The following is a 17,690-nucleotide window of genomic DNA, read 5'->3' as shown; positions in this document are numbered from 1 at the left end:
AAGGACAATTATGACATGGCGAGCGAGTATTTCGTACTTCAATTTTATGGCTTTCCGTCACTCACAAGTTAGTTTGATGTTACGTACATTATTAACATTACAGAATCCACATATTCCTGCCAGTTTTAATATGTATTTTGTAATCAACAAGTGTGTAACACCGGTCAAAGTTTGACACTTCTCTGGCCATTATCTCCGTAACCGTTCAACTTTGGACATAGGTGTTTTGGGTTATATTGGCATACTTTAACATAAGGAACACCCTCCCGAAGTTTGGTCCATTCCTCCTGGGACACCCTGTATATCAGTCCATGTGTTTGCAGACATTTGTACACAGTCTAACAAAATGCATATCCTTTCTATATTCATTTGGATACAAGGATTGAGATTTTGTGAATTTTCAGAAATTAGGGCTTGGGGCCAGAAGGTGATTTCATCTAAAGCATTGACATAATTATTGTGATGATTGTGATGATACAGCATCATTTAAAGAAATAAATTATAAGAAGTAACTTTATATACACATAACTGAATAAATACATGCATTCAATATCACATGTGACATGCAGCAGACATGTTTGTGGCGACGGTATAGGTCCTCCAATTCTGCATGAATGTTCCCAGAACCTTGTCATCATTACCCATCCTCTCTCGAGATCTCTCCATAATAGGAGAGGATGATGGGCTGCATGTCTTTCAAGTGATCTGATCTATGAGGTTTCACAATTAAAACTTCGAAATCATTTATATCTGTGTGAAATTCTTTCCAAAAAATAAGTCAGAATTTCTGATATTTCTTAATGTTTCAAGGTTCAGTTGCAACATTCGCATGAGTTTAGTTACCACTCTTTTGTTGTTAACAGGTCCTTGCAAAGCAGGAAGTGTCACGAAAAGTGGGTCTCGCACTACAACCTGAGGAGGAAGCGCTCAGGAGTCAATTAGAGGCACTTCAGAATCAGCTTCATGCTCCTGCACAGTTCAAGGTAGAATTTACAATAAATTAGATGTCACATTTTTCAGACAAGTTCTGACAGTGGTGGATATTAAAATTATGGTCTAATAGAATGTGGAGTTTGGTAACCCCGAAGTTAGAGGCAGCAAGTTCTCATGAAATGTTTGTACTTACCTGTCACATCCCAGAAGACAGTAATCTTCATACATTCTTTCTAGAATATTTTGATGTAGTGAAGTACAGTAATTTGAAGAATGCTCTCTTCTGGAATGTGGTGCCATGTAGATATTGCGTAAAATGACTATTTGGAGGAATGTATCACCTCCATTTTCAGGTATGAAAATCTGCATGCAAGGAACAAGCGTGAGCAGATGGCTGCATGCTATGTTCCTCTGAAACATCGGTTTACAAAGTATCTACATGGCGCCACATCCCAGAAGATGACATACTTCATAGTCACCGCCTTGAAAACCTCAAATCTTATACAGTAATTTGGTTTCTGTCTGTAGGGTCAAGTAAGTGAATTGCTGTCACAAATGCGAATGCAGAGACAAGAGGCGGCACACAGAGAAGTTGAGCGCTACTCAATGGATCCGTCTGTACAGGAAGATATTAAACAGGTGAGACATTGTCAGCATTCATTAATTCTCATCTCAGATGTTACATAAAGTTCCAGAGAATATAAAGATAAAACTAAGCAACTGTAATTTTCATTTTTAGCAAACTCATCTCATTTTATAACAAAAGGTAGGTTTTTGGCACATTTGCAACAGAAAGATGCAAAATTGTGTGTACTGTAAATTGAAAAATCAGTTTCCTCTTCAGGATTTTGACATGTATAAAATGTATCAGACTCCAAGGACAAAAGGCATACTTAAAAATTATTGACAGTATAACTGTGAGATATGTGAAGGACCTTACATTGGTAATCTTGAGCATTAAACTGGGAAATCACTATTTTCATGATTTTACTGTTTGTTCTGCTAAATCATTTAAAAATGTTTTCTTCTTATAACATTTCAGTTTCTGGTTATAGAGCAGAATTGTATGGCCCACTTGATTGAAACAATCCAGACTGACATGGCCACACTGAAGATTATCAAGGAAGGAATGACTAGGTTATTACAAGAACACTGATATTATGGAATATTTAAAAATTAATTTTTCTTGCAGGCTTCAAGAATGATGTTATACTCAGTTGTATATTCAAATTGTAATTTTTCCACAATTATGTACCACTAATTTTTTAAATTCAGTTATGTTCATTTTATTTTATCTCATTTATAGTTGTATTTCAAAATGAGAGATCATTCTAAGGTTTCACTTTATGTCTGCATACAAAATTACAGGGGAAAGAGCATTTTCTAGTGGTATGAGTCAGTGTTCAATCTTGATTTAAAAGAGAAATTTACTTAAACTTTGTAAAGTATGAAATTCCTGGACTCAGATTAAATTTACAAACACTTTTGGTTTGGATCCAATTCAGCAGTATTGAAGTGGGGCTGTGGACTAGATTTGTATGTAATATGCAGTGCTGACACTGAATACTGAGTTTCATTAAAATGTGTTGAATACTTTCTGAACTTAAACATCTGGACAGAAACAACTCTCCCATTATGCATTCCTTTACATATTTTGTGAAAGCTCACATAGAAATTGTACCATGAAACAATGTGTGTTATATATACATATGAAGAAACATATTTTTCAATGCAGAAGAGAACTACAGATTAAGGATACAGCTTTTCAGTGTTGAGGGCAAACTGTAGCCAATTCTATAAATATATGTATCACTGTAATAATGTCTGAATAAATTGTACTAGTAGTAATCTGTGAATCACAAACTTACCACTGACAAGGTACAGTATCTCTCACACATGTGCAGGGTTTCTTCGTGGGTATGTGTAACAGAGAGCTACCTGCCCTCCAGTTGTCTTGAACTGAACTGAAATTAAAAACAATGAAGTACAAACAGTATATATGCAATTGAGAAATTAAATTAAATTTTAGAAATACTATTGTAAGGAGAACAATTTGAATTAACTTTTAAGAGCCTAGCAACACCGTATGGAGACCTTTAAAGTATAGCCGAGTGGCTGTGCGACACTGCATGGGTACACGCAGTCCACACGTGCGCACAGTGTTTTAAAATCTAATTTTAGGATAGAAATTCTTGTTCTACTTACATTATTTTTGGGCATCCGCTTTATAAGTAGACAGTCTTCCCTTCTGCGTCTTCTAACTGAATGCAGTCAGACGTCGCAATTCATGCACTTTGTCCAGATGTAACTCCATTTCCCACGCGAAGAGCACACACGACACCTCAGTCTCGTATTAGAGAAGTCGTCCAGTGATGTCAAGTGGCCTCCTCTAATCGTTAACGCTTATAAAACATCACAATTTCAACTATCCACCATGGCCCCATTTTGCATGGTAGAAGCCAAAATTGAGAGGCCGCTGATAAATGACACCGATTCAGAATGCAGTACAGACGACTCTGAAAGTGGCGAGGAAGCAAGGGGGAATTGCGGGGATATTCCAAGAACAGTACCTCTGTGCATTTAGTCCGAGATATAAACAGGCATAGTTTCTGAAGGACAAAGTACAATAAGACTTCGCCCACACTCATGCATACAGAAAGGTTCTGACGTGACTGGAGAATGTGCAATATAAACTTCCACCCCTTTTGCCAGATAAGACATAGTAAGACAGTATGTCAGCAGCATGCATTTATACTGCAGAAACGTTTTGTGCAGAAACTTTATGCATATTTGTGGACAGACAAACTTCCTCCCCTTTTGCCAGATAAGACATAGTAAAACAGTATGTCAGCAGCATGCATTTATACTGCAGAAATGTTTTGTGCAGAAACTTTATGCATATTTGTGGACAGATGCTCAAAATTGGGAAAAAACATTTTTTTGGAATCAGTGTAACAATTTTTACAGATTCTAAAATCTGTAAATTACAATATCTGATTCTATATACTGTCGCGTATCGGGCGTATATCGCGACAAATAAATTCTCGATNTTTATCACAAAAATTGTAGAAATCACAGCATTTTCAGTAACATGCTTACAATTTTTAATACTCTACAATGGCGGACATTTAAATTAACTCTGGCCTGCTGCCATTACGGGAATTTAAGTGGCCCGCCTCTTAAAGGTTAAGAGAAACTCTCCTGTAGCACGAGATCTGAGGTTCTCCCAGCAGTGAATATACTCTGAAGATTGAAGCAGCAAGTTCCTATGAAACAACAGTACCTGCCAAAGGGCAACACATCCCAGAGGGCTATTTTCCTGATCTCCTGCAACATATTCAGTTGCGTGAATTCATCCTCCATCAGAAATATACACCCCCCCCGGTCTTAGTTTGCAAGCAAACTATACTGACCGAGTGCCTTCCACTTATCGGGAAAGTTAGTGCCAACTTTTTGTGGATAGGAGGTGTCATGTGGTCAGCACAATGGATCCCCATGGCCATTAATCTCGGTTTTCCAGACTGGAGCCACTACTTTTCCATTCAAGTAACTCCTCAATGAGGCTTACGGGGCTGAGTGAACCCCATTTCAGACCCACAATTTCTCAGAAAATCTGGTAGTACTGGGAATCCAACCCGGGACCTCTGGATCTGTAGACAGGAACTCTGACCACTAGCCCATATTGGCAAGCAGATTCTAAATATCTTTTAGACTTGGTCCCATGACATGGGTGCACACCAGATGACCATCTTCCCTTCATTTTACACAAACAATAAATGTATAATAAAGTTTCTAAGGATTAGAGGGTGGAAATGAGATGGGAAATTATATTTAATATAGGAAAACAAATGTTTGCTTTATTTACTATATGTAATTGAATGAATGAAATATAAGAAATATTTTCCTTACATACAATATAAAACATGACACACCATTCCTAGATTTGTCAGACATATAACAAATTTTACTACAATCTCTAATGGGAATGTACTTATAAATGAACAGATAGAGGTACCTATATCTAAGAATCCACATTCCAATATCCAAGGGTGGACTACCCTTACACTGTCCTGGTAAGAATATGAGGGCCTCGAAGCCATTCTGGACATACTTCTGCATACAATCAGTCCAAAACTTACCGTTCTCTGGGCATTAATTCACATGCTAATTATCATTTCTTCATACACACAAAAACTACAAAATCACTTAGACTGGATGGATGGATGGATGTATCTCAGATCTGTTATTAAGTCTATTTATGTTGAGCTTCTTCTAGACTTAGAAATGTATTTGAGTGAAGGCCTTTTGACGGATGCACAAAAGCCCAAAATTTTGTTTCCACATCAAAATAGAAGTTTCAGCAACCCCCCCCAAAAAATCAACTCCAAGAAAGGGATGTATGTGAATATAAAAGAATCCTGTGTCATATACAAATAGTGCTGTCCACTAGTGTACTAAATTAACACTTCCATTAGAAAAATGGCCTTTGTGTACAATCTTACTGAATGATTCTAGATTTGAATGTCTATCTTCAAACGAATGTCATCAAGGACTTTAATAGTTTCATTAAAAACAAAATGATTTCAAGCTACATTCATTAGTATCATTAGGAAATTTATGTGTTTCATATAGCCAGTATACTGGCATTTATTTTAGTTTTAATTCTTGGATCCTTCGTATCTGCATTTGGATCACTATACTTATTATATATACTGTCACATGTTAGTCACTAGACATGCATGAGAAGTAAACTGTTCATTTGATCACAGTCTTCCCCATCCTGATCTGTTACACTGTAACAGCTTCCGCAGACAATGCAATATCTCCAGTAACAAAACTGAAGACTGTTACAAACAGCATAAAATTAGTGTCCCTTCATTTCCTAGCAGAGTTTACTGATACAACAGTTACACATGCAGAGTCTTACGCTATGGTTCTGTCTGTGTTGCAATGAAAATTTGACAAATTCAATCATTGTGCCACAACCCTTTGGCATATAGTAATATAAATGTTCGGATTTTAAGCAATATATATTAACTTTATTCTTTTGTGCATCTGCCTATCCAAATCAAAGCTTTTTAAAACAATTCTAAGTGTACAAAAACAATAACCTGCAAACATGAGTATGAGGCCGGCAACAAACTACGCGAATATCACTGGCACATCTTTCAGCCCTGTCCATATTAATGGTACCAATAATATACAGTGCTATTAACAATGGATGCCTGCACCTTTTAAATAATTCTCACACTATATGTAATCTCATGTATTACCTCAGGTATTAACTAAGTAACTCTCATGTTGCAGTTAAGCAGGCAGCTTAAAAACAATGAGACCACTTTTAATATGAACACTTCTGGAATTTGACAGTGTCAGTAAACAACCTTGACACCTTTTCATAATTCAAGATATCATATGTAGTTCTGTTCATACAAAGGTAGTATAAGACATATTTTCATAAATACTTCATCATGGAAAATGTTAAGTACAAAATTTAATAGTGAAAAATTTTCCAAGATTGTAGCCTACACACTGTAACAGATTCAAGACTGTTAACAGCTGTAGCAACATGACAACCCGCAAACTTTTCTCGTGCTATATCAGTGAAAAAGTAACATGTACATGTGAATTTGAAAAAAGGAAATTTGTCGAACTGTTTTCTGTGCCCTGCTCACATTAAAATCATCTGCACCACATGTTACATGATAATGAAAATGACTGACAGAAGGAACTGCAGCTTTAACTTGGAATTGATACCATGGCAAGAGCTTTCCATTCCATAATTCACACAGTTAATTTAATTTCTGAAGGTGAGAGAGGGGTATGCAGAAAAATTTGTGCTGGATTCAGCCCTTATGAAACCAGAGCTCTTTGCATAAAAAGCCAGTACTTTACCTGCAGACCTTAATGTTTGCACAATTCTGCCATATGTCATTTACTGCTTCATACAACATTTGTTGTTGATACAGCATGATTCAGTTTTTTTTTACATGTAATACTGCAGCCACAGGCCAGATCCTGCTGACACCCTGGGGATGTGCTTGAGCTCATATTAAGCTGTGTCCCTTCTATCAGGCATTATCACTAATGTAGCCACATAGAGAATAGGTGAATCAAGGTCAGAAATTGATTCATTCAGTGTCATGCCCACATCCTGGGGTTTTACCTGCTGAGCCAACCACTTGAATTTACTAAACTTGCAATGAAAATGGGCGGAGGGGATGACAAAGAATTGACATTCACTGTGTATCAACTCTTTCATACTTAGCAACCTACGCTTAATAATCCAACTAATCAGTAATATATATACTCACTGCTTGAAGTACTGACGATAATGGTAAATAAACCGTAAAAGCAATGAACTACTGCATACTACTTTGCATAATTTTCAGCTCCTGAATGATATCTGTTGGAGAAATGACATTTACGTACAAGGGAGTGACAGCCAGCCACTTGACGGAATCAGCACTGACATTCAGTAAGATTCAACATGTCAGATCATGTAGTTAACATGTGGGCAGATACCAGCAAGCCCAACAGCCATAAGTAAAGGGGTTTATCACAATTCAGTATTGGAAGTGTTAACATTTTATAAATCAGCAATGTGGAGTTATTGTCTCTTTCTGCACTACAACCATTAACCTTATGAAAAAAAAAACGTATTGGGAGTTCAACAAGATCTCTGGTATGGTGATTTTGGTCCACATTATGCATTCAAAATAAAATCTCGTAACTTCCTGATGGTAAGGTTAACAATCTAACTTTTTATCCAATAATGGCACACCCTCAAAGATGTTTTAGACAGACATCAGTTTTGTTCACTCTTGAACTTTAATACACTGTTTACTTTTTTGAATTTTTTTTTAATTTTGTCTCACACTGGTGGTGTTACCATTATGTACACATTGGACTAGTTCAGAAACATTGAAGTGTGCTAGTTTTCTATCAGCACCTACAAGAACATTTTGTATTTATTATGGATCACTGAAGCTAACAGTTTAACAGACTTATATGAAATAAAATAATTTTTGCTGCAGAAACCTAATTTTAGCAGACTATAAGATTCATAAAACTTATTATCTTCAATATTAACACACTGTCTGAACATGTTAAGGCACTATATTATCAATAAATTCTGAAATGACAACTATTTCTTACTTTGCACTGCTCCTTCATGAACTCAAGTGTCCTTTAGAACCCATATCAACTTCCCAAATTACAGACCCTGCAACAGGTGATGGTTCAGATCTTGCTTACATAAATCCTTCTTGATTCATTCTAACAGCTCAAAGGTTATCATACTTTGTCTTGTCACTGTTTAAACCTTACCCTTGGAAGATATCACGTTCTTGAGAAGCATCAAGAGAAAACAAGAAGGGACAGAATTAGAAACATAATTTCTTTATAAAAATGTGGAATTCAGAATTTGTTAATGGCTTAGCCATGTAAAAAGAATGGCTATGATATCGAAGGCATTAGAATTGGAACTTAAAGAAAAAGACACCCACAGGATGACCTAAAACTAGACTGTTTAGTCAGGACCTGGGATGATGCTAGAGACTTTCTGTTCATAGGTCTACAAAAAATTAGACAATGTCAGAAGAGGAGGAGGAAGACAGTGAAATAAAACTATTCCTCCCTTTGCTTTTGGGAGGGGTGGGGGGGTCTAATATTTCCTATATTGTTACTCTATAGAGTATGTTACTTGCCACAGAAAATAAGATGTTAGAATTCTCTGGGACTAAAAGTGCTGTTGCCACCTCTTAGAACAATTTCATAATGTAAGAGAATGCTAAAAAAACCCTTAATAATTCAAATACATAACCATTCCTTTGAACTGTAGTACTACCCATTCTATTTTGACAGGCAACATTTGCACATAAAATACATAAAATTTAAAAACAATGTCATAAATTAACATGAAAATCTCCACTCAGAATATTATACCAGTTAATATTATTCTAGCATAACAGCCAATATTGTGGAAAAATTATATAAAAATTAAGCTTCCTCGAAGTTTTATTAATAAAAATCATAAATTACATGTATAACATAAATACTCTCACCACAGAAGGCAGTCTCAACTTTTCATACCAAACTTCCCTCTTGTGTGCAATCACATAAGCAGAATGCCACATGAACAGACATATATTACACATACTCACAGAACGCTCAATAAGGCATCTTCAATTAATTGTAAGTAACTCGTTTGTGAATTATTTAGTCATACATTTGGTAAACACAACAAATATGTAATTATCATGAGTACTACCTTCTTGGAGGTAATGCTGTGTAGTCCAGTACACATCTGACATTTCGTAGGAACACACTGCCTTCATCCTCAGGGCTGAAGAGGACTAGCAAGGAACCAACAAGAAGCAGGTGGAAAGCACAGATCTGAAGATGTAGGCAATATGCTCCTCCAAAAAAACATTGATGAACTTCTACTGGACTATATGGCATTACATCCTGGGAAATATGTATTTTTCATGGTTGCCTAGATCCCTAAATTCAACCAATAACCACCATATTTATTTGAAGACATTCTTCCTTCATTATTTGAATACAAAAAGATATTTGCTTTTGTCTGAGAGAAACTAAGCAACACTACATAATCAACCACTGTTTCCCTGTTGTCTGGAATAACTGTCCCTGTGCTTAACCGTTCAGCGTGGTTTGACGTGTATGTTTCGTCAAGGTATTTAAATCGTCTGGGGGGGTTCGACGTGTATGTTTCGTCCAGCTGCACACCTATGTTATAACGCCCATAATAATTGATGGTTTTGCTGTAGATTGTTAGATTTTTCGCTGGCCTGTTGTCAGGAGAACTGTATTTAATGACGCACGAGTTTAAGAGCGCTAAGTCATCGTTACATATGCCTGTCTTGCAGCAAATTTCCTGTGGCTATTGCGAGCGTTCTACTGTTATGAAGGCGTGTTTTCTTTGCTATGAAGTTATAAACAGCAGAGACGTGATATGTGCTGTGTTTATAATATCATATTGCCCTGAGCTGGCCACACTAACACACTCAATTGGAATTCTTAGAAGAGGGATGTCCAAAAATTTATTCTTGCACGATCGATTGATTTCGCACAGTATATAGCACCCAGTTCTTAGAAAAACGTCACGAATTAAGGCAGAACACTGTGGTCACCCCCTGAGACGATACGGATGTGTGTGGGGGAGGGAAAAGAACTCATTCCTTCATGTATTATCGCTCCAGTTGACTCCATTTTATCGTACTGACCTTGGTGGTCGTTTCGAGGGATGACCATAAATATTTTTTTGAGCCAGCTAAGCNCAGCGGAATTTAAATCACCGCGCGAAAGGGTTAATCAATCAACCACTATGCCACGAATAACACATGCAGGACTGGGCGGTATAGCTTCAACATTCTTGGCCTTGGCACTAGACGAAGGTGAGTGGTCAGCTTCACACTACATTTGCTTTACCCCTGGGGAAACTGCTGCCAGTACCAACTGGACAGGAGGCTGGGTGGGCCCCAGAGCTGGTGTGGACGCTGTGGAGAAGAGAAAAATCTTTCCCCCTGCCAGGAATCGAATTCCGACAGTCAATCCCACAGTCTGTCATTATACTGACTGAACTCTCCCAACTTTAAGGACCAAAATCGTTGCTAAGCACTGAACTCTTGCTGGTCTGTTACTAGGAACAAGGTTCACATACATTTATGCACCAAATTTTACTTATTCAGCCATCACACATTAATTCTGCCAGTCCCTTTAATATCAAGAATTCTGAAATACTGAATTTTTCAGACATATGACATAAGTTCAACAGGGGATGAATCAATTGCAAGACTAACTACACAGGACATCAAAATACATATGCCTCAAGTAGGATGTTAACCCACACTTCCAGTGTTAAGAGTACCCCAAAATTGTATGAAATTACAGTATGGTAAAGTTGTCACTACGCTTAATTAAGCAAAACAGCATAATGCCATATGTGGGAGTGGAGGTACAGTTCCAGGCACTCTTAATTTTAGCTTTAGTTGGAGCTTTCTGGAGGGTAAAGGGCAGCTGGCATGTAAGGCTGACCTCACCGCCATCTGTGAGCTGACTGTCGAGAAGATGTGGGAGCCTCAACCTCTCACAACCCTATGGGTCTCCACAGCCTGTTACAGGGACAGCTTCTATTTTTTTTTCTTTTTTTGTCTGAGCTCCCTGTGACATTGCAGTATATGATGCTGTGGGATCTGTGTTTTGAGACTTTTTACGAATCAACAGCAAAGGGGCAGACAGAATCAGTGTTTGCAAGCAGTGGAATTATACATATGAAAAGTTGTAAAACGGCAGTGGTCCTCATAATCAAGCAAAGTTACTGGTATCTATTATGGGACGGTACCCAACTATCTGTTTTAAGATTCAGTACAGATGATAAAAGTTATGGAAATACTGAATGGTATTTTCAAAATGAAACACATTTAACCCTTTGGATTCTTCATTAAAAAAATGTTCCTTCCATTATCACCATAAATGTAAAATTCCCATCTAATAAAATAAAGATTGATAATATGTGACATGTTGTATGCATGGTACGGATAAGCAATGCATACATGGTTTTAGTTAGGGCACTACAGAGGAGGATGTGATGCATGGACTGGAGACAGGGCTCTTGTGAACATGATAATAAACCTCCAGATTTCATAGTAGCTTGAAATTCCTTAACCTGCTGAGGAACTATTGGCTTTATAAGAGGGACTCCACTCCACAGATGCGGTAAGTTTACTCTGCATTCTGCACACTGCTCTTCAACTGTCATGGAACCAATGGAAGTGATAAAACAAGAATATATTTCCCTCTCCTTCTATGATGACACTATTGTGCAACACTTGAGTCTGACCATACACTTCAAAAGAAATTCCACAAATAAAAAAGAACTGTATCTATTGCATGAGATATCTCATATAAACCACAAACTTTTCAGAAGCTGGAGCTGCTTATGTCATCAGGAAAAGTATGAAACCTACTTTTGGGTCTATCCTTGGGCAGGGATTAGACAAAGTGAATGGACCCAACAAAGTAGGTTTCACAATTATACATGAAGACTGAAGCAGAAAAGTTGCATTTCTTAACAAAACACAAGACAATGAAAAAGTCTTGGCACACCTGTCACAAACCTTTAGACTTATTTTGAAGGGTCTTTGGCTAGGACCTTATAAAAGTGTCAATATGTTTTAACCATACCTTATGCCACAGCATTCTTTCCTGTCACCTATGGTATGAAAGTTTCACGCAACCGAATTATATCCTGCCTCATGAACAACCATTGCTGTCTTATGTGATAAGGGGACTGAGTGAGGTAAGGTTCAATCTGGTTGCTGCTATCTGCTACCACTCAAGTTTCTCTGGGTAGTTCCCTGTAAGGCAGGCTGTACAGTGACCAACTTTACTTGCATTCTTCTCCGCAATCCCGTATGTCACAGCCTGAACCAAACCTTCTACTGAAAGGTATGCTAGACTATCCGCTCCTGAAAAGCACAAAATTGTAATTTATGGTACCTCATGATTTTATCTGATCTGATCTGATCGGTATTGATCTCAAATATGTTCTCTTCAGAGACCACACATACTCACATTTCTACCTGCTTTGAGATACTGTGTTCTCACAGTGGTGATTATGATGATAAGAGTCTTCCAGAATGTGACATAATGCAATATGGTAAATGTTTATGAAGTTTTGGAGAAACATGCGACCTCCATCTTAAAAATAGATTTGATTTTACTTACCAACATGTCTCGCCAACTTTACAGGGTCCAATTTGTTTGCAATAAGTTCTTCACGTGTTGGAATGTTAATACCCATGTAGCAAGGGTAGAGAAGAGGAGGTGATGCCACTCTTACATGAACCTGAAATAAAAAACAATTTCTTACAATTTTTTCACAAACTGTTGCTGTTCAGAAATGGCAGGTAGAAGGGTCACATTAACCACTAATTCTCAAAATTAACAGCATAACAAATGAAGGGCACTTTGTTTATTTAACATATAGTTATTAATCTGTTCTTAGTATGAAATCTAATTCTGAATTTCAAAATCATTTTTGTTAAAGCATAACATTCAGTTACGATTCCCATATTGGGGATTTTAACAGACAGGGCATTTCTAAATTGAAAAACAAATAAATAAGAAACATAACAAAAATAAGTCTCCTATCAATCACACTGCAGAAAACATCTGACACAAGAAACCATAATTAATATCAAAATAAAACAAAGCACAAGAGACTTAAACCTTTATATTAAAAATGTAAATGTTCCAAAGAATTTTAGTACAGAACTCCTAAAAAAAGTTTAACTGATGACCCACTAATATTAGTGACTGTAAATACAAACTGGGCACGTACATCTAAATACAAAGTAAGGCACAGACTGCAACCCCTGATGAACTTTAAAATTATTACAACAATAAAGAATATAGTAATCAATTGTTTTCTGTAGTATTCATAAAAGATGACTCCTTGTGGGGAGGGGGGGCATAACAGGCAAGGCAGGGTAACAACGAATGACAACAAAAAAAAACTGATAATATATTTGTTCAATTGTTACATTTTATTGTGATATTAGTTAGTTGATAATCAGTTATCTGAAAACTGCACAAGATATTGTTTTAATTTATACTTTTTCTTCAAATTGTAATCTTAATTCAGCAGTTGGTAAAGGAATATATTCTTACCTCCTTTGCACCAGCATCTCTCAGCAGCTTAATTATAGGACCGATAGTATTGCCCCGAACGATGGAGTCGTCAATCAGAATCAGCTTCTTGCCACATACATTTTCTGACAGGGCCCCAAACTTCTTAGCTACACCGAGCTGCCTAAGCCGTGTGCTGGGCTGAATGAATGTCCTCCCCACATAGCGATTTTTACAAAGCACCTCTGCAAAAGGTATCTTTGACTGAAAGCAAAAAATCATGGTAAATTCACCATCACCTAAAATGCCAACATACAGCAAAGATAAAGAAAGAAAGAAAAAAAAAGTAAAGGTATTCCTCTAACAGCACGTGGAGGCCCATAAGGTTGCAAGATGTTGAGGCTTCCACATTTTCTAGACAATCTGCTCATAGATGGTGGTAAGGTTGTCAGCCATACATGCCAGCCACCCTTTACTCCCAAGAATATTCCAAGAATATTCCTGATACTCATTTCTGTTAGAGGCTGAGTCGACCTAAGGGCCATAGTGCAGCTGGAAGGATTAGGTCAACTGAAAAATCCAATGACCTCATCGGGACCTGAACCAGCGACCTTCTAGCTTGTAGCATAGAGCCTCAACTAAACATGCTACAATAGTAAAAGAGACAAAATAATTTAAGATTGGAATCCTCTGGGATAGGACATGTCTGCTGTTCCCGAAATCGAAAGATTTACTTTGCCCAACATAACTTTCCAATGGTAAAGAGCTGGCTTACTTTTCAAATACACCTCAGAGACAGTTGCTACAATTTTATTAAGCAGTTCATTTAAGATAAAGTTCTTTCTACAACACTGCGAACTCAAATCCTCTTTACTTCTTCCATTTGGCTTCAAATAAGAATTGGAACCTTCTACCATGTTAACATGTGGTGCTTCATTAATATGACTTCTCTGACGATATGAACATCCAGTCACTTCTCTCTCATCAGTCTAATTGTGAAGTCTCACACACCTCCTTTGAGAAGCCATGAGCAGCTGCAGTTCCTGATTCGGGAACTGAGCTAACAATGTCGGCATTTATGCATGCCTCCCTTGCTAATACTCGTCCACACTGCATCCTCACAGAATACACCATCTGCCCTGAAAATAAAATCAACAGCTTAATTAAACTCCTAGCTTTTTTTTATTGCTAGTGGGGTGGGACTAAGTCCCTTGTACTGCGGCTACTTCTGGCCTATTGTACCAGCCCCAGATGATAGGTGAGGGTATTGTGGAGCGATTGGTGGAATGAAGATTGGTAAGGGAAACTGAAGTACTTGGAGAAAACCTGCCCCAGCACCACTTTGTCCACCACAAATCCCACTTTACCAGACCCGGGCCACCACAGTGGGAAGCCAGTGAATAACTGCTTGAGCTATGGCGTGGCCACAATTCCTAGCATAGTACACAGGCTAATCAGATGAAAACTCAAGCAGTAATAAATGTGAAATCTGATTCTCGATTTCAGATTCAATCCAATTTGTTCTATTTCACTATTTCTCATCTGGTGGTCAGTTAAACATCAATGTTTAATAAATTGGTCAGCAATATGTATTATATATATATATATTTATTGTGTGTGTACTTCTTTTCTTTTTTCTTATTTTTCTTTACTGGTGCTATAACCCTGTGTGGGGATCTTGGCCTCCTCCACAGGCTCTGAAAGTTTTGTAACAGCAGATTTTTCTGTGGAGGGGTTGTCAGCCCCATGCCCAACCTGGATGACCAAGGACTACACTTTGTCTGATCTCCACCCCCCAACCTGTCTGGCATGGGTGGTGCTACCAAGAGCTTATGCTTCCACCAGCAAAGCTCTCTAGATCATTGGATAAATTAGTAGTACTAGGTGGTTCAAATATGACCGGGACTGATTTTTGTGTAAACAAGCCGCACTGCGCAGCAGCTGTGCGACCTTGAAATTGTAGCCACAACCTCCACTCTCCTTCCTGTTAGGGTTAGAACCTGTTCAGTGCTGTCTGGGAGTTGCTAGAGGAATGAGCGTACAGAAGTTACCACGGACCGTGGAACAACGCATTGTGATCAAGTTCCTCGTTGGAGAAAACGTCCCGTCCGCTGAAATTCACCAGAGACTCCAACAACAGTATGGGGAAGAGTGTCTCTCACGGACCCGTGTGTTTGAGTGGTATAAGTGCTTCAGAGAAGGCAGAGAGCATGTGGAGAATGAACCGCATGATCCTCGGCCGTGAACATCCATCACCGAGCCAAATATTGATCGTGCAGACGTGCTTATTCATGAGAATAGGCGCATCACTATCAAGGAACTTGGAGTCATGCTGTCCATCAGTGTTGGTAGTGTAGAAGACATCGTGAAATACCACCTGCACTATCGCAAGGTGAATGCATGGTGGGTACCATGCACTTCGACGAACGTGAACAAAATGGTGCACATGCAAGTTGCCAGTTATCTCCTACAGCAGTTTGAAGATGAAGGTGATGCATTTTTGAAGTCTACAGTGACCACCGATGAAACGTGAGTGCACTACTTCATTCCCGAGTCCCAGCAGTCATCACGCGAGTGGCGGCATACCAGTTCTCCCAAACCCAACAGAGTGCGTAGGAGCCGTTCAGCAGGAAAAGTGATGGCAACGTTCTTCTGGGACTGGCAGGGGGTTATCCATGTAGACTTTCTGACAGATGCCAGAACAGTCAATGCAGGTTATTACTCAGACCTCCTGGCAACAGACGTGAAGGAAAAGATCCGATCCAAGCGGAAGACAGGTGGAAAGCGGGTAGCCTTCCTCCAAGACAATGCATGCCCCCATACGGCCAAAACAACAATAGAAACCCTTTGGAAACTGAACTGGAACCTTCTGACACATCCGCCGTACAGTCCCGATTTGGCCCCAAGTGATTTCTACCTGTTCAGAAGGCTCAATCAGACTTGCAAAGCATGTGATTTGTGGACGACGCCATCATCCAGACTGTTCGGGAGTGGATATGCCGCCAACCACAAGTCTTTTTTTTTGGTGGGGGGGCATCAGGATGCTTCCAGAAAGTTGGAAAAAATGTGTTGACTCCGGAGGGGAGTACGTTGAAGACTGACATGTGCAAGTAAGTGTTTGGCAATTATGTTTTTTTTTTTTTTAATCAATCCTGGTCATATTTGAACCACCTTGTATTTTGGGAGGATTATACACATATATTTTAACATACCTGAAATAATTACCATTGAATAACCTTATAATATTTTCATTCTTATTTCCTTTAAGAACTAAACAGTTTTTCTCCTTCTCACATTCTATGGAATATAATGGTGTAATCAGACTCTCATGTTAGGAAGAGGGCATGAATATTCTGAGGCTACTTACTGCAGCCCTCAGATGTCTGTGAATTATTTTTAACTGCAAACACTTTGTGTAATTTTCTGTCATCTTTAATTTTTAATATCAGAAATAAACAATATTCAGGCATGCTAGTATCAGTTACACCTGAAACAATATTCAGGCATGCTAGTATCAGTTACACCTGCAGACTATTATCTGTAGTGCACAATTTGAGAGAGACAAGGCAGGAGCTGTCAGAAAACCTACTGCTGATTAACATTTCAAGAATCACAGATCAAACTGTATGAGATCTGAGGTTCTTACAGCACCAACATCAAGATTACAGTCTTCTGAGATGTGACACCATGCAGTTCAACACACTGGTGTCATTTTGGAGGAACCTGCTGCCTCCATCTTTAGAATAAAGGAGTCACTTGTCTACCCTGAAAATGGTGGTACCAAGTGCCTGCAAAATGTTCATACTCACCTAATGAATTACACAGTTTTGTATTCCAAAAAACCATAACCTAGAGAAATGAATGTCTTATTTGATTAGTTTAACGCTTATCCTACGGGCATTTAAATTCCGGTAAAGTTAGCCGTACGCAATATATTTAAATACCCGCGATTAGAAATCCGTAAAAACTGTAGTCACTTACTAAATTTGCTCCTATTTCTGCAATTTCTGTGATAAACGAACGAAATAAACGCTGTTTTTTTTTTCTCTAAAGAATATAGAATCAGATATTGTAATTTACAGATTGTATAAAACATGTTAAAA

General features: G+C 38.2%; 2 protein-coding genes across 4 annotated transcripts in view; one reads left to right on the top strand and one right to left on the bottom strand.

Annotated features, from left to right (window-relative positions):
* Window positions 1–2,929, top strand: part of LOC111874923 (nucleoporin p54) — a 28,361-nt gene extending 25,432 nt beyond the window's left edge. Inside the window, exons 9-11 of the mRNA XM_023870797.2 lie at window positions 864–983; window positions 1,462–1,572; window positions 1,976–2,929. Coding sequence (XP_023726565.1) covers window positions 864–983; window positions 1,462–1,572; window positions 1,976–2,089 — 345 coding nt within the window. The 3' untranslated portion in view covers window positions 2,090–2,929. The remainder of the gene's footprint in view (window positions 1–863; window positions 984–1,461; window positions 1,573–1,975) is intronic.
* Window positions 2,930–11,381: 8,452 nt separating this feature from the next.
* Window positions 11,382–17,690, bottom strand: part of LOC111874921 (amidophosphoribosyltransferase) — a 29,204-nt gene continuing 22,895 nt past the window's right edge. For all 3 annotated transcript variants that reach the window (XM_023870795.1, XM_033755652.1, XM_033755651.1), the window contains 4 exons: window positions 14,599–14,726; window positions 13,630–13,851; window positions 12,685–12,805; window positions 11,382–12,425 (listed from right to left, as the gene is read on the bottom strand). In XM_023870795.1, coding sequence (XP_023726563.1) covers window positions 12,286–12,425; window positions 12,685–12,805; window positions 13,630–13,851; window positions 14,599–14,726 — 611 coding nt within the window. In that variant the 3' untranslated portion in view covers window positions 11,382–12,285. The remainder of the gene's footprint in view (window positions 12,426–12,684; window positions 12,806–13,629; window positions 13,852–14,598; window positions 14,727–17,690) is intronic.

The sequence above is a fragment of the Cryptotermes secundus genome, unplaced genomic scaffold, assembly GCF_002891405.2.
Source record: "Cryptotermes secundus unplaced genomic scaffold, Csec_1.0 scaffold595, whole genome shotgun sequence".
Classification (NCBI taxonomy): Eukaryota; Metazoa; Arthropoda; class Insecta; order Blattodea; family Kalotermitidae; genus Cryptotermes; species Cryptotermes secundus.
This window is presented reverse-complemented; position numbering and strand designations above follow the sequence as displayed.